This window comes from Theobroma umbraticum, unplaced genomic scaffold (genome assembly GCF_002168275.2).
Source record: "Theobroma umbraticum cultivar Fairchild unplaced genomic scaffold, ASM216827v3 scaffold_67.0, whole genome shotgun sequence".
Lineage (NCBI taxonomy): Eukaryota > Viridiplantae > Streptophyta > Magnoliopsida > Malvales > Malvaceae > Theobroma > Theobroma umbraticum.
Window position 1 is genome coordinate 5,594,048 of NW_018397262.1, and position 23,439 is coordinate 5,617,486.

Below are 23,439 nucleotides of genomic sequence, written 5' to 3' on the forward strand. Positions count from 1 at the left end.
TTGGGCAAAGTGTCAAAACTCCATAACCTGAAGCATTTTCTCTCAAGACAAACAGAAAATTTTTGAAGTTCATTTCACCTTGGTGTCTCAGTCACACCCCTAACATTTTTGGCTAGGATCCGATTTGTCCCCATACGACACTGCCTCCCCATACAAGTTTTGTCACATCCATTGGATCAATACAGCATCAATATTATCCATCGGATCAAAATCGAACTCCGATCGTATAAAGAACAAAAATAATTTATGAAATTAATTTATAAGAAAACGAAATCTACCCATTAAATGTAAATATCTTATTATAACACATCATATGTGTATACATAAATATATCATGAATTAAACATGAATCGGATGAATTCTTATAATTTTAACATTAGATTCTAAATATATATATTTTTCAAAAAATTTAACTAAGAAAATTAATAATGTCAATTTATTGTCTTTTTAAATTGTTAAGTACTTATCTCATCCGTATCAATTTGAATATGCTCAAAATCTACACAAATCTAACAGTTGAAAATTTGGAATATATTATCCTACTTTTTTTAAAAAAAATTGAGTTTTTAATTATCAAATTTTAATTTTTATATGCAAAAAAGAAAAAAAAGAAAAAAAAGAAAGCAAGTACCATTGACAAATACTCTATACAAAAGATATTACCTTTGTTTCTATCTATGAACATGATAAATCATTAACATACAGAGTCTAATGTGAACATTGAACAATGTTCTTATATAATGTAAAGCTACCATAGGAGGAAAAGACTTTGCATCTTGTGAATGTGTTCAATTTTTGCAGCCGTTGGTCAATCCAAGGGGCTCTCCTACGTCTAACAGAAACTCCTAAGTCTTAGATACAAGAGAGTTAAAAGAAAGAACAAGAGAGAGAAACAGAAAGCCAAAAAAAAAAGAGAGAGAAAGAGAAAGAGACATTCTTTCTTCCTTTCTTTATTAGCAATAAACTTAAAGTTCTGTTCTTTCTCACACCAGTTTAAAAGAAAAACCTTGGGTTTTTTTTTACCTTGCAAGGAGCAATCTTTTTGTTGTGTATCTGCGTCGAAAATCAGGTTTGTTTCTTAAATTAGCTTCCTTTCATGTGTTTTTTCTTCGAATGTTTTCTTCATGATTGTTTTTTTTGGGTTATATTCATTGGACTATTTGGTTTTCTTTCTATTAATAGCTTTATGATTCAAAGATGAGATTTTTCAGATTTGGCATTTGTTTCTTTGGTAAAAAGATTTGATCTTTCCTGATTTTGCTGTTTCTGGGTTTTGCTTATATTTAATGGTAGTTATGAATCTGTTTCTATATGTGGGAAATTTACAGATTCGATGATGAAGAAGATTTTAATTTAGATTTGTTTTTTTGATGCATTGTAAAATGTGGAAACAATCATTTCCTTCTTAATGACTTTTCTTCAGAAATCAGATACCTTATAGTAGCTTAGTGACAATGTATATTTAACTAATTGTTCTTATTTTTTTAATGATGCTTTAACTAATTGTTTATTTTGTCTGATTCCTTTTCTAGTGTTCTTGTCCATTTTTCCTTGTGCATCATATCTTTTGCTTTTTGTATGTTTTATACTTTATACTCTTTTCTCTCTCTTTGGTTGTTTGTAATTATTTTATTGTTTGTCTATTTTTGATTCGGCCACCGGAACAAGTTTCAATTTCTTTGTGTTCTGGGAACTAACATAACAGGCTATGATACCATAAAATAATTCCTGATATTATAAACTGATATTAATTTTGGTTGTTCATTTAACAGCAATACCAAGTATATTTTGGAATATACATAGGAGGAAAGGTCTTGATCTGAAGACCGATGGTATGTGTGGGTCCCATTTGTAACTGAATCAAGATAGAAAGTTTTTTTTTCTATGTTCTGTGTTGGTGATGAGCACAATTTGGCTGTGAAGATTATTTATCGGATCCTATGATAAGGTCTCGCAATGGTGTCGTTGAACATGGAGAGGAAATGGGTATTTCCGCTTGTGATAAGTTCTCTTATATGCATGTTCCTTCTTGTCACTTCCTTCAATATGGGGCTTGTTTCTTCAGTTTACAGAATCAATTCACTCTTCTCCATTTTCCCGGCTCATATTTCAATGAATCAAAGAAAGCCGGGCTATGCTGAATCAAAGATTAATCAAGGTGCACTGCCGCCTCCTTCTGGTCCAACAGTACCACGTTTTGCTTATTTGGTTTCTGGATCAAAAGGTGATCTGGAAAAGCTTTGGAGAACTCTTCATGCACTGTATCATCCAAGGAACCAATATGTGGTCCACTTGGACCTTGAGGCACCTGCAGATGAAAGATTGGCGCTTGCTTCCCGAATAAAAAACCATACAATTTTCTCCAAAGTTGGGAATGTTTATATGATCACCAAAGCTAATATGGTTACTTATAGAGGACCAACCATGGTTGCTAATACTCTCCATGCTTGTGCCATTCTTCTCAAGAGAAGTAAAGATTGGGATTGGTTTATCAATCTCAGTGCATCAGATTATCCTCTTGTGACTCAAGATGGTTTGTCTCTATCATATGCCTTATGATTTTTTTTCCTGGGGTGGTGGATCTTGTTTTGGGTATTTGTTTATTTATTTAAATTTTTTTTGAAAGGTATTTATTTATTTAATTGATTCTGCACAACCCGTTTATCGATTAGTTTGTCATTTGCAGATCTTCTTTATGCATTTTCGTCTTTAAATCGGAACCTTAATTTTATTGAGCATACAAGCCAGCTTGGTTGGAAAGCGTAAGTTTTCTCCCTATTTCCCTCTCTATGTAAAAATCTTTATGTATGTCAAATGCCAAAATATTTTGCCTGTGTTTGTGCAGGGATAAAAGAGCAATGCCTTTGATCATAGATCCTGGGCTCTACATGTCAACCAAGTCTGATGTATTTTTGGCCACTCCAAGAAGAACGTTACCTACAGCATTTAAATTATTTACCGGTTAGTATTCTGTCACACTCCTGATTTTCTTTAATTTCTCTGTTCAGTAATTAAAACTTTTAGTTGTCTTTGATTCTTTACAATTCAGAATATGAAGCATACTGAAGCTTTTATAGATAAAGAATTGTTTCTAGGAATCTGTTCCATCTTGGTGGTCTCATTAGGTAGCGCCATCTTTGGCTGTATCTTCTTATTGGCTGATGAGATTAGTGTTCCTGATCTCATAGATAAAACAACCTTCTTCTATCAAAAAGTGAATTATCTGGAGCTATGGGGTGTGTTTGAGTTAAATTACTCATATACTAGACTCACTGGGCAAGCTCTGCTAAAATGTATGAAAACATATATGCATTTTTTAGTCATGCAGTTGGATGGATTCTTGATCTTAAAGCAGTGCCTTGGTTTTGTTCTGTGCTTCAAATAGGAACTGCATATTACATTCCTACAGATAGGTAGCACATATTGCAGCTCTACTCATATGTTAGAAATAGAAAATTAGTTGCGTACATGCACATTGACACTTTATCACAAATGGTAATTTTGTTTTGTTTTAGAAAATTGATGGTATACTGTCTCACAAGCCACAACATCCTCTTTGGTTGCAGGTTCAGCATGGACTGTTTTGTCACATTCATTTGTAGAGTTCTGTGTTTGGGGTTGGGATAATCTACCAAGAACTCTTCTCATGTACTACACAAACTTTGTCTCCTCCCCTGAAGGCTACTTTCAAACTGTCATATGCAATGTTCCAGAGTTCACTAACACTGTTGTCAATCATGATTTGCATTATATTTCATGGGACACACCCCCTAAACAGCACCCACACACCCTTACCCTTAATGACACAGACAAGATGATTAGGAGTAATGCTGCTTTTGCACGGAAGTTCAAACAAGATGATCCTGTCTTGGATAAGATTGATAAGGATTTGCTTGGTCGGGCAAGCAGGAGCTTCACCCCAGGTGCTTGGTGCTCTGGCAAACCAAAATGTTCAGAAGTTGGGGACTTCAACAAGATCAAGCCAGGTCCAGGAGCTCAAAGGCTTCGCCAACTCATAGCTGCATTAGCTATGAAGGCTAATCTCGGTCAAGATCAGTGTAAATAGGTTTCATGATTGGGAAGTTTGATCGATGAGGCAGACCACAGCTGAGAAAATTGTATCTAATAGAAGAATTTCAATAATGGCATTGCGCATCTGGCCTAATCTCAGTTATAATTGAATGCGAATCTTAGTTTTGCTGCAACCATAGGAACTCAGAATTATAGCCACGTTCAGGATCAAAAATCATTCTCAACACCCTACTTTTGTTAGGTTCTAATTAGACAAAAAACTACATACATCCCTATCTCAGAATTGTTATTCAATATTTTTCTTCCGTAGCAATAATTTTGATATATCTTGGAAACTCTTGATGTTGAAGTTTCTTCCAATTATTGGTTAGATCCCAAGACTCAATATTCTACTAGAATAGCTGTTCTAGTTTTTGTCTAACAGGGTTGAAGCCCTCGTATCCTTCTGAACAATCCTGCCTTGAAACTGAAGTGTCCAAAAGGAATGTATGCGCTAGCGCATGTACACATATATATGTGTGTATTGAAATGGTTGGGATAGAAATCATTCCTGCCAGTTGAAGCTAATGTGATATGACTAGTCATCTAAAGCATTCACTTAGGTGCATCTCATTAGGTTCCCACAACTCTTTAACCACTGAAATCGGATTTATAGTCTTATTGTTTTGGCAGCCAACATTATCAGGTACCAGTTCTGGTTATCTCTCCACATGAATCCAATGCCATGAAAAGAAATAAGATAAAAAAGAAATAAAGTGCCTTGACAATTATGTTCTGCCATTTTGCTAACAGTTGTGGAAACATTTATAAATAACATCCACCACGAAATGGTAAACTGTGATGCATCAGAAAAATTAATTATACTTGTTAAAAAAAATTGACTATGAACTATAACATTATAAAATATACAAGAGGACTGATTTTTTACCCCTTTTCTCTCCTTTGAATTTTTATCTACATATATTTGATCAAGTCATTCTCACTCTTCATGTTAACTGCATCCGCTATCATCTACAGCCAAAAATTGTTTTGCTCAAAAGCTATGCCCTTAATCTTCTCCAATGGAAGGTACCTGCCATTACTCGTTGTTCTGCACTTGCATGGAGGATGGGTTTGGTTCTGTCCTTGATTGAATTGTGGATGATTTAGAAGAAGAGGCCAAACTAAACCATCTCCAAAATTTTGATATTCCCAGTAGAATTTGCAGCAACTAGGGTAGAGGACTGGCCACGCCAACACACGGAAGAGATAAACTGTGCAGCATCATCCATTTCATGCCCAGAAAGTGGATCCATGTTGTTGAACTTGTATGTCAATGCTGGCATTGGGAAAGCCTTATGATATATGAATACCTATAACAATAGAGTTTCGAGTGAGTGCTCAATACAAAAAATTGGCACAATCTCATGTTCAAGAGGCACGAAGGAATGATTCATCAGGAAAATGCAAAACATATTACATACTGTCATTTTGAAATGAGTGGGAAGCTGCAGCTTATTAAGTGCTTATATTGGTAAACCACAGATTTTACATAAATCAGGAGTTGGCATTGTAGAGTCTTCACATAAGATTCAGAAAAGCTGTGATGACTTAAGGCAAATCTCAATGATTAGTACCAACTGCAGTACATTGTAACTAAATCTATTCACTTTTCTCAATAATTTGTGGCTGACAAGCATATTAACTTACACCTATAATATTATAGTTGCAAGAATTGCACAAAAACAGAATTCATAAACACCTAACTTTTCCTGATCTTGATGCATACGAAATAAATATGATCAGCCTTTTGGCTTGTCCAAATATGCTTCTCGGTAAGAACGAAATTGCAACACCAAAGGAAACATTACTCTTCTGCAACACCATCAATGGACTTTTATAATTTCTCAAAATAATTGTGCTACCTAATAATTCTGGTAATGATTTTAAATTGATTTTCTTTCATGTAATAGAGCAAGATCATGGCATGATCTTCAAACAGATTGATTGCAGGAGGCTCATTTTTGAAAGTTTGACTAAGGACAGCCTAAACGTTTTATGCACGTCAGTGAATGGTTACAATTGGCAGGATGATAGCTTTTCTAAAGCTAATTTTTCAAGCAAGAAATAAAGAAACATGATATCATCATGGCACCAGAGTTTAGAAGCAGCAAGTTGGCCAACAATACTACAGCTATTAATGAATGTTTGTCTAATTGTATAATGAGGGAATGTATGGATTACCTCATTAGTCTCTGAGCCAGTGGCAATGTAACCATCAGATACTGACAAGCCCACGAAGTTCTGCAACAAGTAGAACATTCATCCACAATATGAAGCACCATCAACCAGAGGAATAATTTTCCATGAGCAATATGTTGAAGAGTGAACACTAGTCATTGTACATGAGGATGGAAAGAAACTCAAGCAAACCAAATAAATTTGTCATGATTTCACATGTTCATTGCAGCAGATATGTGGCTACCAAATGGAAGTGTTTGCAAGAAAGGTATATGACTTAAAGGCAGCCTATTTTATTAACATTGCCAACTAGCAAAGCTTTTAGCCCAAAAGAATGGAAACTTTGAGGTAAAAAGATTATTGTAATTTAGATGTATACAATGAGTATGGTTGTTAGTTTGGTTCACATTTTGGTCTTAAAACTATAAGACAGATAACAAACTGAGCAAAAAGTGTTCAGAAATAGACAAATAATCTTAATGTATGTTCTAACTTTATGAACTATAATTACCAGGAAAGTTACAAAAAGAATATAAATAGAACATAAATAAAACAATCCACCCATCTGAATATAAGGCTATAACAAACCCAAATTTCACCATGTGAGACACTAATACTTAGCAGTTTCCCCCGTGCGTATGTCCAATACCACAATGACAAAAATAAATGGGCATGGGAAACAAGCAATGAATGACAAACAACAACAAATGGGGAAAAAAATAGTCATGGCCGTAATATCATGTTGCATATCCAACCTATAACCAATTCACCATAGTTGGAGAAGCACAACCTACAAAAAAAGCTATAGCAAATCCTATATTAAGCAATGTGGGATAATACCACTTCATAATGTACAACCTACTTTATGACCTTATCCATTTCACTTCCTTTCTTCCTGAACTTTATGACTTTATTGAACAAAAGCAGATTAACCATGCAACTGTAACAAGGACAAATTTACTAAGCATAGTAATCAAGTCCAAACCAAACTTGAGATCATAATGCAAGCATAAAAGCTCAATATAATGCATGAGTTAATGTACCTTTACATTCATGTGGCCAGTAAAGGACTGAAGGGGAGTATCAATAACCCGAGATGTGCACATTGACAAATCCCAAAGCTTCAGAGTATTATCCGTAGAAGCAGAGACAAGAGTACTTGAATCCACAAACTTGACATAACTCACAGTTTTATTGTGCCCGACTAGTGTGCATAGAGGAATCCTAGAGTTTCGGAGATCATAATAATAAATTTTATGATCTGCTGAACCAAATGCAAGAGAACGACCAGAGTGCAAGGGAAATTGGACACAGCAAACATTGGCCTTTGTTTTGATGGTACAAATACTTACTCCCTGCAGTTGCAACCCAGGTAAGAGAAAAACTTATCATACATCTAGATTTTAATATACACATCTAGAAATTAGATGACTGCAGTACGTTTAGTTTCAAAGCTGACATCCACCAAGTGCAAAAATAGAATTGCCTGATTGATACTCCATAGCTTTACAGAGCCATCGTCACTCCCGCTAGCCAAAATTGTTGGATCTGCTGATGAAAAGTCGATGGACCATACGCGTTTCTCATGTTCTCTCATTTCAGTGAGTACTTGACTTCTTGTAACATCCCACACCTGAAAATTGTTTCGATACGGTTTTAGATCCAGCAATAGACAACTGAATGGTAAATGCTAAGTGAACACTTTACCTACCTGCACCACTCCTTCAAAGTTACTTGATGCAATCTGGCTTTTAATATAACTATTCCAACATATACTGCTTAGCTTTGACCGACTAGCCATTTCAACCACGGGATAGTGGATGTCACGATTTTCATTTATTATTGCATCACATTCAAATACTTTAATCTTCTTATTTACACCAGCTGTAGCAAAAAATTCTGCATCACGATCAAAACCGAGAGAGCATACGAGGTTGGAAGAATTTAATAAATCCCCTTGCTTCAAGTCTGCCTTGACCTTTAACTTGCTGTGAGATAGATACCTGCACAAGCCCTCAAGGAAGGGATTTATCCATCCACTTTCCAAGCTCTCGCTATACCTCTCTTTTGATGTTAAATTATTGACAGAACTTCTTTCTGTCAGAACAATAGATCCCCTGCCATCACTAATCAATGGTGTTTGTCTACTCAAAGGCTTCCCTGACTGCTTCACTGGCCTGCATCTTGTCAAAAAATATGCCGACTCAAGTTTCTTAAAGTTTTTCATCAACCGAGAACTTTTCAGGAGAATGCTTTCTTTATTTTCAGTAACTGTATCAGACTTTTGACGAGTGTCTAGATTATCACCACATTCTTCTATATTTTGAATCTGAAGTCCTGGTCTAAGTCGTTTTCTAGAACCCAAGGTAGAAGAATCATCAGTATCAACGATATTTACTGAGGGGAGATTTGATGTTGAAGTGTCATCTTTGCCCACCTCTGTATATGAGCTTCCCTTTTTCTTTAAAATTGTTTGCTGCTTTGTAACTTCTGCAATGTCAGAACACAGAAAAGAAACAGTATCCTGCAACCTATCAGCAACTTCCTGTTTCCTTTGTTGTATCAGCAAAAGGAATTCTAGCAATAACTCTTGCTCCTCTATTCTCTCCCTGAGTTCTATGGCCGCTTCACGTTCTTCCAGATTATCTCTTGGTTCATTAAGAAACTCACTCTGTAACAACTCACTGTTACACAAATGAAAATAATAAAAACGATTAGCATATCAAATTTGTTATGATCAAATGTTGGAGCTTCAGACCTAACACAATTTTTGCTTCATGTACAAGAGATTTAAGCAAATAAAACTTAAAGTACATTCAAAATGGAAATGGTGACATTGTTATTATTACATCAATAAGGGGAAACAAAAAAGGAGCATGCCATTGTCCATCATAGACACTAATAAAACATGCAATGAAATCCAGCACGATGCTACTTTCATATACACCTAGACCTATTAGATGGAAGTTCCTAACATTGTGTGTCCAATGCAAGGGATTTGACCACATTCTTCATTCCAGTATTAAAATGAAATTCATCAAGAAAATGCCATGCAAAATTACCTATGTGGCTGACTAAATTGCCTAGGCATCATGGTCTTTAAGACATATCTTGAATCAACTTCACTAATAAATACATTGTTGAAGGCAAAAACAATTAGCCAGATGAAAATAACTCTATCGGAAACCAGGTGATGACCAAAACAGATTGAAAGAATTTGGGGTCAACCAGATTTGCTGTAACACCTTTATATTATACATTCCATGTACTAATACAGATCGCCATCAATATTTCAATAGACTACTGTCACATACACATCATGCCTTATATTTCAGTGACAAGATTAAAACCTAACTCCATAAAGCCAGACTATTCATAAGATTTGTATGAGAGCATCTGTCCAGCACATTAACAAAGACATTATTATCCCATCATATTAATAAAAATGTTTGATAACATTAAAGAAAAGAAGAACAAATTTAAAGAGAAAAGGTATGATGGGCACCCAATATATAGATTATATAAATAATGGTGCATATGTAAAAGGCGAGGAGAATTACCCCATTTTTGGACGACTACTTGGCTCAGGATGCAATAACCATAAACAAAATGAAGCTTCCTTTGGCCACTTCAATAGCAACTGTGGAGGAAGAACTCGATGTCTTAAACTAGACATGGTTCTAGTCTTTTCTTCTCTGGAGCTAAACGGGCAGAATAACTGCAGGCATAAAGAAAGACTAAGTACAAAAATACAAGAAAAAGAGTTTTAAGATTCAATCCAATAATAATTACTAGCAAAATAATAGAAAATAAAACGAAAATAAGGCATTTGAGAGTTTAATCTAGCCATAACTAATAGCAAAGACAATAAACTAACTACAGAAATCTATTTCAAAAGTTCAAAATGATGGATGAGATCAAGTATTTTATTTACAAACCTCAAAAAGAAGAACTCCCAACCTATAGATGTCGGAAGCACAAGTACTGGTAGAATCAGCAACCTCTTCAGGACTAGTGTACCAACTGTTCTCCATAAGCAATATTTGTTTCATAGGAAATGGTTGCTTTCTCTCTTCTACTTGTTCAAAGTTTCTTCTGTCCAAGAGTTTATTTTCTTCACTTTCCTCTAAAGGTGCATTCCTTGCACATACTGAGCCTGACTGCATGCAACTGGCTTCTGATACAGCATTTGTTGGAGTTTGCACATCTTCATTCATCAGCCCACGTTGCTGATGCATGTCAAGGGGCAAAGTAGAGGATAAATCCTTAACCTCCATATTTTGGCTATTTAACGCATCCTCAACAAAATCAGATCCAGAATCCGAACAAGATGCAGATTCAATGAAGGAAACATGATTAAAGGAGGACATGACAAAGCAGGAAGGCCGAACATTATGGACAACAATCCCTTGTGAATGCGCTACATTTACAATGTCAACTATTTGCCTAAATATGTGCAAACATTCGAAGACATCAATGGACCGTTCTGATTTATCCAACCACTGCCTTAAGCTAACATCACCCCATTCAATGGTACGGACGAAAGGGTTTACTGCTGTCTCATCCTCGCAAACCCCAGAGACACCAACCTGGCTTCTAAGGTGATCATTATGAGCCAGCACATCCCTATCATCCTCCTTTCTAAACCCAAAATCATGCGAAACATCACCTGAAACGTCGATTTGCTCAGCACCAAACAGCCTTGGATCCCTGTCTGAGACTCCAGAAGTATTCAGTGCCCTAGAACTATCAGATTTCTGCCAAGCAGACTCAGATGAACCTTCCATAGTTATCCACGGAGAACTGCATGAAGACCGCCAAGAAATGAAAAAATTCTCTGGCTTCTTATCCACTCTCTCACTCCTACCATTATCATTTTGAATCATGAACTCATTTCATTGTCAAAATATGAAAGAGCCCCAACTTCCCATCAAGAAAACTGAAACACAATTCCCTGTAAACACAAGAAACCAAAATCAGTAACCTTTACACACCAAAATTCTCAGTGCAGAAGCTATCACAAACCCCACCACCACTAATACCGCCAATCAGAGAAGAAAGAAAGTTAACGAAACCTCAACCAGCAGCCAAAACACAACATACACACTACTCAACATACAATCACCTTCACACCAGACCAAACAGCACAAAGAAAACAACAAACAAAAGGCTACCAATAACTATATATTTAGTGTATGTTTCTAAGAGAAAAACGGGAGAGAGAGAGAGAGAGAGAGAGAGAGAGAGAGAGAAAGAGAGGCACCAGTTAACACCATGAAAGGATGTTCTTCTGTTCCTGCTAGACCAACCTGAAAACTGAACCACATAGCAAAAAAACATCTTTTAGTTGACACCTAAGATTCTCAACCTCACAAAATTCCCACAATATTTTCATAACCAAAAAAACAAACAAGAATCGAAAAACAAAACAAAATCGTCCCAACAAAAAACACGGACCATTTAAATATCAACATAAAAAAAAATGTAAAAAAAGTTGCTTTTTCTTTATTATGATAAACTACTTAACTTGTAACTTTATTTAATGTTTCTTTTTGGAAACACAGGCCACTCTTTTGAGCACCTCATTATCTTCCCGCTTTATTCCAATTGGACTACGTGGCATTACCATGACCCCAAAGCCTTTTGGCCTAATGCAACAGGCCAAAAAGTAATTTGAATATCTTGTGGGTCCATCTCATAGAGAAATTACTCCTCGTTTTTCACTGTGGGACTCTGAGTTTCTTGAAAAATACCCCAATTATTAAAAAATTGACTATCTTGGTGTTGAAAAAGAGAATCTTGGCTATCTTAAGTTTCCCAAAGCGGAAACCTTTTCAGATCAGTGAAATCAGACAACTCCAACCCAAGTTTTCATATTTAGTTAATTTTTTTAATATTAAAAAATGTAAATGATGTAACCTTGTGATGGTAAAGAATTCAGCTTTGATCCTAACAAAAGATTAAAAAACAGAACCGCGAGAGAAAAATAATTCAAAGAGTTGAAAGTTGGCGAATGCAAACCTTTGCTTCTTCTGCAAAACCCTGAAAGCGTGAGACTTGGATAAATGATGGCATAATTTTAAAGCAAGGAAATTTCTTCCTCCAGTTCCAAAGGATGAAAATTTGGATACCCATTTTTCCATTTTATTCAAAACACATCTTCATCTCATTAAGAAAAATCCAAAAAGAGGAGCCTTTTCAAACTGTAACTGAACGGCTATCTGTCATGGTGTTGGGTCAGATTTAGAACAGTGTCAGCATAGAGATAGAGTAAGTCTAATCTAATGGCAAATATAATTATATGGTAACTCCTTACAGTTTCCAAATTAATCATTTTCTTCCTTTTGGTTTTCAAATTTCTCATTTGCGTCCCTGCAATTTCCTATTTCTGACTTACAAAATTGTGTATACTCAAGAAACATTATTTACTTAAAATCATTACTATAAGTGGTTAAAACCCAAAAATACAAGAAACATCTTTGCCATAAATGAGATTGTCCTACCCGCCAATGTAAAAAACAAAAGAAACAGAAGCGTTTTGCAATGTTTAGTACATTGATTTTGATTTTCAAAAGACAAAACTTTGTGGGGTGGGGGGAACATACTGTACTGAAGATGGTCCTAAACATTTAATGCATCAATCTATCCTTGGACAAAAGGGTGATTGAAAACTCTCAGGTTCGGGTTCTGCCACCCCCTTGTCCCATAGCTTCTTCATCTAGTCACCTAAATAACTTTGGACCACAAATTTTGAGTCTTTCTGTTAGTTATTATTTTGCCAAGTATTAAGAAACTTCAACCACTAATATTTCTCCAATTTGAGCAAGCTTTTCCCTTATCGCCAACCAGCAAGGTACATTTCCTTATTATTGGTTACATGCAATGTACTATTTGGTAGTTCCAATCAAGTACATAGAATGTTGTGTAGTTTAGTTTTACAATTTATATCAAAGGGTCCGATTTTCCGGTGTCTATAAACTCTTTTGAAGACTAACTACTGTAGTTTGTAGTAGCCGTTGATACTTCCTATCATGCTGTATAGAGTAGGTTTTAGCCATTGATACTACCTATCATGCTATGTACGATAGGTTTTAAGTGCTCCAATAAGATTTACTACTTGATTGAAGTAACTCCTAGTAAAAAACACAAGAATTAAGTGAAGATATGACACATTTTTCAATTAATCTTGAACATCCATAATAAATGGATCTTGCTCAATATTAATATCCAAATCCCAACAATTATTTTAACCAAAGTTTGTCACACCTGTATGAATGATGTGGTTAAGTTGCATTTAAGATTTTCTTATACTGTATCTATCTAATGATTTCTCCTTACATTAAGCTCTCATTAACCCTTACTCTAGATTTTTTCACATCTTCAAAAGCTCCATATATTCATGCCAAAAAAAGTCATCCATTCTTTGCTTGAATCAGGATTCACAAGGGTTTTGCCTAATGATTTTGACGCAAGGTATGATGAATGCAGATCAGATGGTCCATGAAGTTGAAGCAACATAAAACCTTGGACTACCATTGTAGCTTTAATTTAAATGTTTGACATGACTAGACGAGGTAGAATTTGAGACCAATTATGGCTCACTTAACATTGAATATAAAGTTTATTACTAATTAAACAGGGTAATTTTTTCAATGTGGTAATCATTCTTCTCATACATGAATAATGGAAGGAAGCTGTCATATCTCCAAAGGGGTGGACCATGAACATTATGATGACGTAGAATGAAAGAAAATTAATGAACCAAAGCCATAGATTGCGTTAAGTTTTCTTGGTACATGCGAACAGAAAAAAAGAATGTAAAAGAGTAATTAGTCTTAACAATCATTTTTTAAATTAACTATAAGAGTTACATCTTTCTGATTTTTTTTATAATATAACGATTTAATACAGATTTCATTAATCTCTTCATCTACTGTTAAATGATTTTAAATAAAATATTTATCTAAAAAGTTTGGTAATCATCAAAATGAGAAGGACATGATATCCGATTCATAATCTTTATAGTATAAGATAAACTTGTTCCAAAGGTAATGTTACATTTCAATTTGAAAAGCTTCAGCTCAAAATTTTGTGATTTGCAGCAAACAGGCCAGTGCTGGCTGAGAACCCAAAATACAATATTTCATCTGTTAAGACATCGGAGAGGTCAAGAGAAACATTGATCAATGCCCTTTTATAGACTTCTTCACGTCTGAAGCAGTCATTGCAACAGTCAGCTGATTGTTCACATAATCAATCAATCCATAATTCACAGTTTGTTGACTTCGGTTCCATGCAACTTCATGTCATGGATAGACCAACCAGTCTTGTGATTTCTCTTTGTAGTTCGACCAAACCAGGGTCAAGCATTAGTTGTTAGAAATGGACGAACTAACAGATAGTTGGTAAGAGAAAGAACACATCATTTCATTTTGATGCGTGGCTCAATGATTAAGGGAAGCAGGGTCAGATTCTTTCTTTTCCAAATAAAAATAAAATCACATCATTCTAATGTTGCATTGCCAAAGAGGAACAAGCCTGATGGACCAAAGCCATCAAAGTCTAACTGCACTGCAGATGAATGAAAGGAATGTAGAGCAAAAATCAGTAGCAGTGCTTTTGGGAACTGCATAACGACCGGAGGTGGAGGCTGAAGAAAGTCAAAAGAATTTTCAACTGTATGAACAGTTCATGTTGAAGGCTGCTAGACTTCACAGGTCTGCAACACAAGATACAAAGGAAATGTATTCAACTTTAACCACCATGAAGTATCATACCATATAAAATATCGAAATATGCATATGATTACATGGTAATACAATGGAGCTAGAACATTATGCTTAATACATGGCTGCTATATTTCTTCTCCGGTTAACATTATTGATACTGCAATTTTCTTGACAACAGGCAATGATAAACATGCTAGATTTTGCTTCTTTCTTTTTTCATCACGTTAAATAATCTCAGATCTCTGCATTTAATTTATGGCTAACAATAAGCTCTACAAGAATGGGCCATATCTTAGCAAATTACAGTTGCCGAGTGGAAAGAAATACACATGATTAATCACAGAGAGATATTTCTCAATCAGCTATAAGCTTTAGCTAAATATGACCACTAGCCATCTTCCTAAAAACACCAACCTATACAAAAAGAACCCACCCAACAACTCGGATCATATTTCACAAGAGAATCTGCAGCCAAATTACTTGCAGCGATCATCCTGATGATGCTCATCTTCATTTGCTGTTTACAAAATTTAGCTCAACGACCAGAAACAAATAACGAATTGGTTGATATTTGGTTCCCTTCTAACTGAACTTTTCTCATCTTTGCCTTATCAAGGCGTGCTCGTCGAACAGCTTCTTGGATTTGGCGATCATGATCCTTGAGCATCTGATCCATGTTGCCTGACGGAACTATTAATGGACCAGAGTAGTGAATTTTGTGACCCTTTGACCCATAACCAAGCTGGAAACAAACATCATAAAAAGCATGTATCAGATACTTGAAATGGATATAAGTTACTAGCAAGCAACCATAAACCCAAAAGCATGTTGAAATGCAGAAAACCAGAAAACACTGAATACAAGAATCAACAAATTATCACAAATATCGCACTTCACTACAATGAGGCTCTTCTTAGCATGAAGTTGACCAGGACAATCAATCATCAAGGCAGAAAAAATAGGTTCACCACTTACCAGAACCGGATCTTTGCTGTTACTTCTTCCATCTTCTTTCTGCTGCAGATTATGTTTCTGATCTTGTTGGATGAAGGATTCTGAGGCCTCCTTGAAGGATCCTGGAAATCTTGCAATCATCTTTGGAGCTTCTGATTGCGAAGAACCAGATCTTTCTCTGCGATCTTCAGATATAAGACTACTTCTCCTTGCTGCCACTAAACCTGACATCATTGACAAGTCAGCCCCAGTTGAAATTTTTGGAGCATCATCCAGGTTTTTCCCAGACTTTGCCCATGCAGCCCGGTGAGCCAGTGGACCTGAATGTGAGGCTCTCTTGTAATGATTCCCCTGCGAATCTGCATTTGATTCTACTGCTTGTGATGGTCTAGGTGGATCTATAGGGAAGCCTGAGGCAACTTCTTCAGGATGAGGATTAAACTTCTCACTCCGGCTCTTAGAATTGGATTGACCTTGTCTTTTCTGGAATGTCAAAGAAATGTTCATAACGTCAAATTAATGTAACTGTCTAGAAGATGCAAAATTGATAAAATAGAATAGCAAAAAACATTCAATTACTTAATTAGAAAGCTTATAAGCAAAAACATCAATTGGAATTTACTTCTTTTTCATAAAGGCTAGCAAAAGAGGGGAGAAGCATTCACAAAATTAAGCAGCACCATATTAGCTACCCAGATATCTAAATCTAATCCATCTACTAGTAATAACCACTCAAATTAATATCATAACAGACTTCAACAAGCAATTCAGTTGGCCTAGCACCACGTCAGTCCCAGCATCGTGTGGCATGTAAATGAAGAAAAGAAAGTTAAGACTGAAATTTTCTAACAAATAACTATCCATTTTCCAAATCTCTTTCCCCTTATAATCTCTTTAGCCAACTGGATCATGTTGATACAGAAGAATGTAGAGATGCCAAAAATAAATTAATAAAGTCAAGTAAAAGCAGATTGTTTATGTACTTGGAATTGCCCTACCCAAATTACAAACTGATAGGCATTTTTTCATAAAATGCCTATTTCCCAGGCAAAAACTAAATAAATAAAGTCAAGGAAAAATTATCAGAGAGTTTGGGGAAAGGAATGAAAATTGGTCTGATGGAGAAGTGATAGACTTCAGAACAGAAGGCATACGGTCAATGGAGATTATTGGAAGACATTTACCATGTTTTATGCTCTGCTTTATATGATAGTTGTTCAATGGTGTTTTAGTATTGCAAGCATGATGGTCATACGGATGATCACCAATTTACACTTTACTCAACTATTTTCCAGTTTCTGTTGTCCTAGGAACTTCATTCTTTTTGTCTTATTTCAGTTATACAGTAAAGCATCAGCTAACTTGGTCATTAGTGCAGCATGAGCACTGTACCTCAATTGTAAAGAGAACAAGCCATCCTCCTGTTACTTCAATCAATGAGGTCTCTCTACAACTTGTTAGTTATCATTTCTTCCCTCCTCGCCCATCCTGATTTTACTCAGATTTTCAGAATCAAAAGTTAGATTCTGCTTCTTTTCTTATTTTCCATTTTCAATTCCTTTATGGTTTAATTTATGCTTATTACACATAGGGGTAAAACACCCTGCCCTTGATTGAAAGAAGAAAAGGGGGTAAGAATATATATCTCAACCATGTTTAAAAACCGAGGGATAATTTAATAACATGTCTAGAGTAGGACTAAGCACTTAAAACAAGTTATGAGAACATGTCGTTAAGCATTAAAACCAACCCATGTAGCAGGAAAAGGCTTAATTGCTGTTTTTGTATATCATTTAGCTTAAAAATCTTGTGAGTCGCGAAATTGATAATCAATCGGATATCCAGATGCATAAGCTAGCTGATAATGCCCGTCACCAAACATGTAGAGCACAAAGAACGGAAATGGGAAATTATTAACTAAATCATAAGTTACCTGCATTGACAAGACTAGTTCAGCATTAGCATCAGGTGCTGGGATGGCTCGAGACTCTCTTGTTCCTCTCCTGTCAAGATCAGGTCTCTGGCCTTTGCTTCCTGCTGCTCCTTGTCTGCCAATACAAACAAAAGTAGTTTATTAGCAACTATACCAACCACTCAAGATTTCAGGCCGTTATGGCAACGGCAGCAGCAGAACAGCCAAAGATGAGGAGGGTAGCTCATCCAGTAAAAATAAACACCACGTTTACAGCAGTCAGGCATAGGCTGAGACTCAAGAGATCAAATTATTTGATTGCTGAACTGACATGCAATTATAAGTTTTTGGATGATCCCTTTGAAGCATTAAATTTTCTTCGGAAGTAAATCCTTCAAAAGTATCCAAAGAGTTTAAAGAAAATATTCCTTAAGAAGCATGAAATTTTCCATATAGCCTAAGTACTTTCACAGAAACAAACTAAGGAAGATTAACGTTTGATTGTAATTACTATACAATATACACCTTCTAGCTTCCTCATCTCTTATTTTTGCATCAAACTCTTTGCTTGGAGGATACTTTGGCAAGCTTGAAGGATCACAGGGAAGAGGTTTCACTATAAAGAACTGCAAAACACAAATAAAAACAAGTCAAGTATACTAGATAATATAGATAAGATTAATAAATCATTACAACATGGATTATCATTATCTAAAATTTTAATAGAACTTAACTTCTCAAAAACATTATACCTCACTCTTGAGAGCAGAAGCTGCAGATCCACGATCAGCAGGGTCAATGGAAAGCAAGGTCTCCATGAGTGCTAAAGCTGGGGCAGGGAATTCCTTAAATGTTTCTGCAACACAGCGTCTATAAGGCTGTTGGGGCTTAAAAATGGTTGCATGAGGCAACTTCGATTTTCTCCAATAGTCTTCAGAAGGTGAGCCACAAAGTTTGAAAATTTTATGCAACTGCTCCACCTACAAAGCAGAATGACAGATCTCACATCACTTAATTTTATAACCAAACTATTTCCAATTTGAGGGGACAAAACCATGTCAGATTGCCACCAACAAAACAAAGAAGACAACACATAATTGAAGAAAACTTAATAGCTATATCTGATTGCCAAAAAATATTCCTAATTGAAAAATGAGATAATGCTAAACATAAGATTGAACACCTATACTTGCTTTCAAAGTTCACATTAACAATATTTTCCCGGCCATACAGCCAGCTTATATGCATTGGCATGTCACCACTCAAATTCATTTGCACAAATACGCATTAAAATTAGTATTACAGGAAGTGAGAAGTCCATATAACACATAGCGTGCTAGCTGATGCACCTGCTAAAAAAATTATTACAGTGCACTCTATCATAAGTTACACTATATCTCCCATTAAAATAAATTCTTGTCACCAAGGCTATCTCAAATACCAGCTTACCAGCTTAGAAACATATTATTATGAGGACAACATGCTATACAAACTACACCTACAAGAACCATCAACTCCCTAATAATCCCTGTAGTAGCACACCCTTATTAGATACACAGTAGTTTGCACTACTAAGGAACAATATAAGCTTTTGAACTGGTCAAAAAATCTCCAAGAAAATTTAACCAGTGGTGCTTATGACAGATCTAAGAACAATTACAAAGTCTATTCTCCTCGTCCGCAGTCAGTATATGCATAAAGATTACAGGAAAAAAGTTCTCTCATAATCCATATCAATTTCACTTCCTGCAGATGGGCTTCTTCCCCTCTCACACACACACATATTCTACCATGGCTTTCACGATTCAATTCAGATGTTAGATTTTCCAAAGATTCTTGCATATCCAACAATTTGCTTTAAGCTATCACCATCATTGAGCCTGAACCTGCCTAGAAACATCCTAAAATAAATTTCCAATACATCTCAATTAAGTTGGCTCTCGAAAATATCATTAAGGCTAGACTCATTGAAGACTCCTGCATGCATATTCAAGTTGCAACAGCTTGCTTTGAGCTGTTTTGATCAAGCCTAAATCTTCCTTTAAAACCCCAATTGGGGACAGATGCTTCAGCCTCAATCAGTAACTTGGTAAAATCAGTATCACTTGTATAATAAATGCTAGGCCGATATACGACTTGAAGTCTAACAGCCACATATCACACAGTCTGTAGCTAAAATACATGTTATGCATCTCACATTACACAATAAAGTTTCTACTTAAGACTGTAAATGCTTAGCAGGAGAGCTTCATTTAATAACAAAAACACACCTCAGTTCTTCCAGGCATGATGGGCTTGCCAGCATATAACTCAGCAAGTATGCAACCTGTACTCCATAAATCCACAGCGGTACCATAGTAAGTGGCCCCAAGTAAAAGCTCTGGTGGTCTATACCAAAGAGTAACAACACGGCTCGTCAATGGCTGATTTTGATGGGGATCATAAAAACTAGCCAGGCCAAAGTCTGCAATCTTCAAGATGCCATTATTGTCAATTAGAAGGTTGGAACCCTTTATGTCACGATGTAGGACACCACGGCTGTGACAATGATCAAGACCACATAAAAGTTGCTGCATGTAACACTTAACCTGCCCAAAAGTTCAATGAATTGAACATCAGGACAGCCATTCAATGAAAGCAAAATTTTCTGATTTTCCAGAATTTTTGCTACTTATTAAGACTGCAATATAAAAAAAATGCAAAATCATGTAATCCCCATGTTTATGGGAATAATCATTATGGACCACAGTTACTACTTACCAACATGTACACTTTGGAAAGATATTAAATTGCAGCTAAGAAAGAATAACAAAGCAAAACAATCTGAAGTACCTGTGCTTCTGAAAACTTCAGACCAGGGTGTGAAGCAAGACCAGCCAAATCATGTTCCATGTACTCAAAAACAAGGTACAAGCTGCAAGACATCCTTGAGGTAACCAGACCTTCCAGCTTTATTACATTTGGATGATCAAGTCTACGTAAAATGTGAATTTCCCTTGCCATAAATCGAACACTCTCCGGCTCGAGGTTATCAAATCTTACTTTCTTCAGAGCAACGACTTTTTTCTGATCTAAATCACGAGCCCTATAAACATTACTATAAGTTCCTTGGCCAATCTGCATAGAAAACATAAGTTAAGGTAACAGGTATGATTACTAGCCACAAGAAACTGTCAACTTAAAGCATAGTGTTAGGTTATACGATAACAGAAATCACAATAAATGCCTGTGGTATACAATCAACAAGACATACTGAATTCCAATAATACACCTTCTTAAGTTACATTATCAAAATTAGACATCTAGAAGTCAGTAAAATGCCTCCAATTATAGCTTTGTCACATATGAGCTTGGAATGAAGATATCTTTATGATTCAAACTACTAAAACTACTAATTGGCAAGTGGCTTAGGAATTAGGAATTATGATAACATGTTTTACAATCATTAACAGATGTCCAAACGGATTACAAGAAACTATGATTCGAAATATAATAGCAAAAATGTGAATCTCAACAATCAATGCAGAGACTAACAGGGAACTACTAAAAGTTAACTGATAAGACAAATAAAGAAATTATCAATGGTATTTGAGACAGGAGGACCAAGCATACACAAGAGTAACAAAAGAACTAAATTAAGGAACGACATAATTACTTTATCTAGCTTCTCAAATGAGTCTGCACGCCGTGGTACCCATCCCCTGATTGCCTCTCCTGCCACTGTAGCTAACCAAGCAGGCCACCCTGCTGCCACATGCTCTCCTTCTGTAGCTTTCGGTACGGTACCCATCCCTGGGTGTTGACTAACAACATACTCCATCTTGTCCCTCTTCCTTTCCAAATTCTCACCATGCACCCGAACCGCACCATTCACTTGTTTATCAATCAACATTGTCCTCCCTTCATTGTTATCATACCGATCCTTTGCTCTATATGCTTCCTCCCTCCTCGAAGAAGTGGCCCTCGACACCCTAACATCTGATGAGGCCTTACTAGAGGGCCTCTCTCTAGGACTCTCCTTACTATCTTCAATAGCAGAAGGCTTGCAACAAATGCAACCCATCATACACCAAAATCCCTCAACAAAACCTTCTTCAATTCTTCTATAGTCAATAACTACCCGTCATTACTTCAAGAATTCTAGTTTTCCAACACTGTCCTCCTCATCCATTCCCATCATACTCAAAACGCTTAAAGACTCAACTAAAAACTAAAACCCCAATATTCCATCCAAATTCCAATCTATTTGAAAATCTCATTTCTTCACCAACATTCAACCAAATGAACATAACCAAGAACCCATTTTTCTAAAAAAAAAAGAAACCCAATAAAGCTACAAACTTTGCTATACACTGAACATAAAATGCAAAATTTCCAATCTAATTAAAATTGCATTTCTTCAACAACATTTAATCAAATTGAAAAAATAAACAAAAGCCCACTCTCTAGAAAACTCAATAAAACTACAAACTTCACCACAAAACTAAATAAAAAAAAAAAAAACTTCCAAAAAACAAGCTTCCAAGATAAACAAACTAATATAAATTCAATACCACCCTTGAAAATGACAGGTCTTCATACACTCAAATTTTCTTCAAACTCTCCTTTCCCAATCAAATGACTCAATACCCACAATTCTAAACTACCTAAAAGTCTCAAAAACCAAAAAAAAAAAAAAACCAACAACAACAACAAAAACCCACTAAAAATCTACACTTTCTCTTTCAGGTACCTTTACGAAAAAGCTTCTTTCTTTGCAGTCCCTAGAGAGAGTTGAGTGATCTAGGGCTTGCAAGTTATAAATTGAGAGAAAGAAATGGATCTAAAGCAGGCAAAGAAAAGAAAAAAAAATTTGTTTTACAGATGTTTTTTTGTTTTTTTTGTCGAGTGTGGCAAAGGGGAAATTAATAATCCTGGGAGCAATAATTTATTGATAATAGTATTTAACGGCGGGTATTTAATATTTTTTAATATTTATATAAAATTTAATTTTATTGGATTTAGGGTTTTGTGAAACCCAATGCGTAAAAAGACATTCTTGATGTGTTTGATTATCCCACGCGCTTTTGAAAAGGAAAGAGTTTGTTTGCTAAGGCCTTATTAGATGGTAATTTTTATTTTTATTTTTATTTATTGAGGGAATAATTGCCCTTTTTAAGGTAAGAAGTAAACCAAAGCAATGATAAGTTTTCTTTTTTGCTTTTTTTCTTTTTTCTTTAATAATGATCAACCTTTTGGATTTCATGATACTTATTAATCATTTGCAAGAAAAAATTATAATGATTTGGGTATGATTATTATCTATCCATTAATTTTTTACATCAAAATAATGTGATTTTTAAAATCAATTATAAGTGTAAGTGTTAATAGTAATCGATGTAAATTATTATATATGTTTTGATAATTATATTCACATTTAATGTAAAATGGAGTATTACAAAAATAATTTTTTTAATATTTTTGTATCTAAACTTATACTTAATTATTTGTGTTGGTGGGAAAAAAAGTAAAATTTATTTTTAAAAAGTTTTTATTAAATTGAGTGGTTAATGTTAAAAAAATAATAAAGTTTTAAAATGTTTGGATAAAATT

The 23,439-nt window shown here is 35.3% G+C and overlaps 3 protein-coding genes across 6 annotated transcripts; 1 reads left to right on the plus strand and 2 right to left on the minus strand.

Annotated features, from left to right (window-relative positions):
• Positions 1-681: 681 nt before the first annotated feature.
• LOC110418967 (beta-glucuronosyltransferase GlcAT14A) lies at positions 682-4,410 on the plus strand. Of its 2 annotated transcripts, XM_021431807.1 has the most exons (6): positions 682-1,069; positions 1,773-1,986; positions 2,066-2,533; positions 2,687-2,762; positions 2,846-2,961; positions 3,567-4,410. In XM_021431807.1, exons 2-6 carry the CDS (start codon positions 1,941-1,943, stop codon positions 4,064-4,066), a joined length of 1,206 nt encoding a protein of 401 aa, XP_021287482.1. In that variant the 5' UTR covers positions 682-1,069; positions 1,773-1,940; the 3' UTR covers positions 4,067-4,410. The 2 variants fall into 2 exon arrangements, with proteins under 2 accessions (XP_021287482.1, XP_021287480.1); XM_021431805.2 differs by having other exon boundaries at positions 683-1,069; positions 1,773-2,533.
• A 362-nt stretch (positions 4,411-4,772) lies between these two features.
• Positions 4,773-12,359, minus strand: LOC110418964 (protein SPA1-RELATED 3). 3 transcript variants are annotated; one of them, XM_021431802.2, is made up of 9 exons: positions 12,274-12,359; positions 11,516-11,568; positions 10,191-11,206; positions 9,813-9,970; positions 7,964-8,936; positions 7,739-7,885; positions 7,296-7,607; positions 6,256-6,315; positions 4,773-5,384 (listed from the first exon to the last, which is right to left on the minus strand). In XM_021431802.2, the coding sequence occupies exons 3-9, from the start codon at positions 11,136-11,138 to the stop codon at positions 5,196-5,198; spliced, it is 2,787 nt and encodes a 928-aa protein (XP_021287477.1). In that variant the 5' UTR covers positions 11,139-11,206; positions 11,516-11,568; positions 12,274-12,359; the 3' UTR covers positions 4,773-5,195. The 3 variants fall into 3 exon arrangements, with proteins under 3 accessions (XP_021287477.1, XP_021287476.1, XP_021287478.1); XM_021431801.2 differs by lacking the exon at positions 12,274-12,359 and having other exon boundaries at positions 11,516-11,767; XM_021431803.2 differs by lacking the exons at positions 4,773-5,384; positions 6,256-6,315; positions 12,274-12,359 and having other exon boundaries at positions 7,366-7,607; positions 7,693-7,885; positions 11,516-11,768.
• A 2,727-nt stretch (positions 12,360-15,086) lies between these two features.
• Positions 15,087-22,754, minus strand: LOC110418966 (Protein kinase superfamily protein). The gene is made up of 8 exons (XM_021431804.2): positions 21,503-22,754; positions 20,680-20,964; positions 20,118-20,435; positions 18,600-18,827; positions 18,373-18,473; positions 17,869-17,983; positions 15,957-16,418; positions 15,087-15,723 (listed from the first exon to the last, which is right to left on the minus strand). The coding sequence occupies exons 1-8, from the start codon at positions 21,911-21,913 to the stop codon at positions 15,517-15,519; spliced, it is 2,127 nt and encodes a 708-aa protein (XP_021287479.1). The 5' UTR covers positions 21,914-22,754; the 3' UTR covers positions 15,087-15,516.
• Between the last annotated feature and the right edge of the window lie 685 nt (positions 22,755-23,439).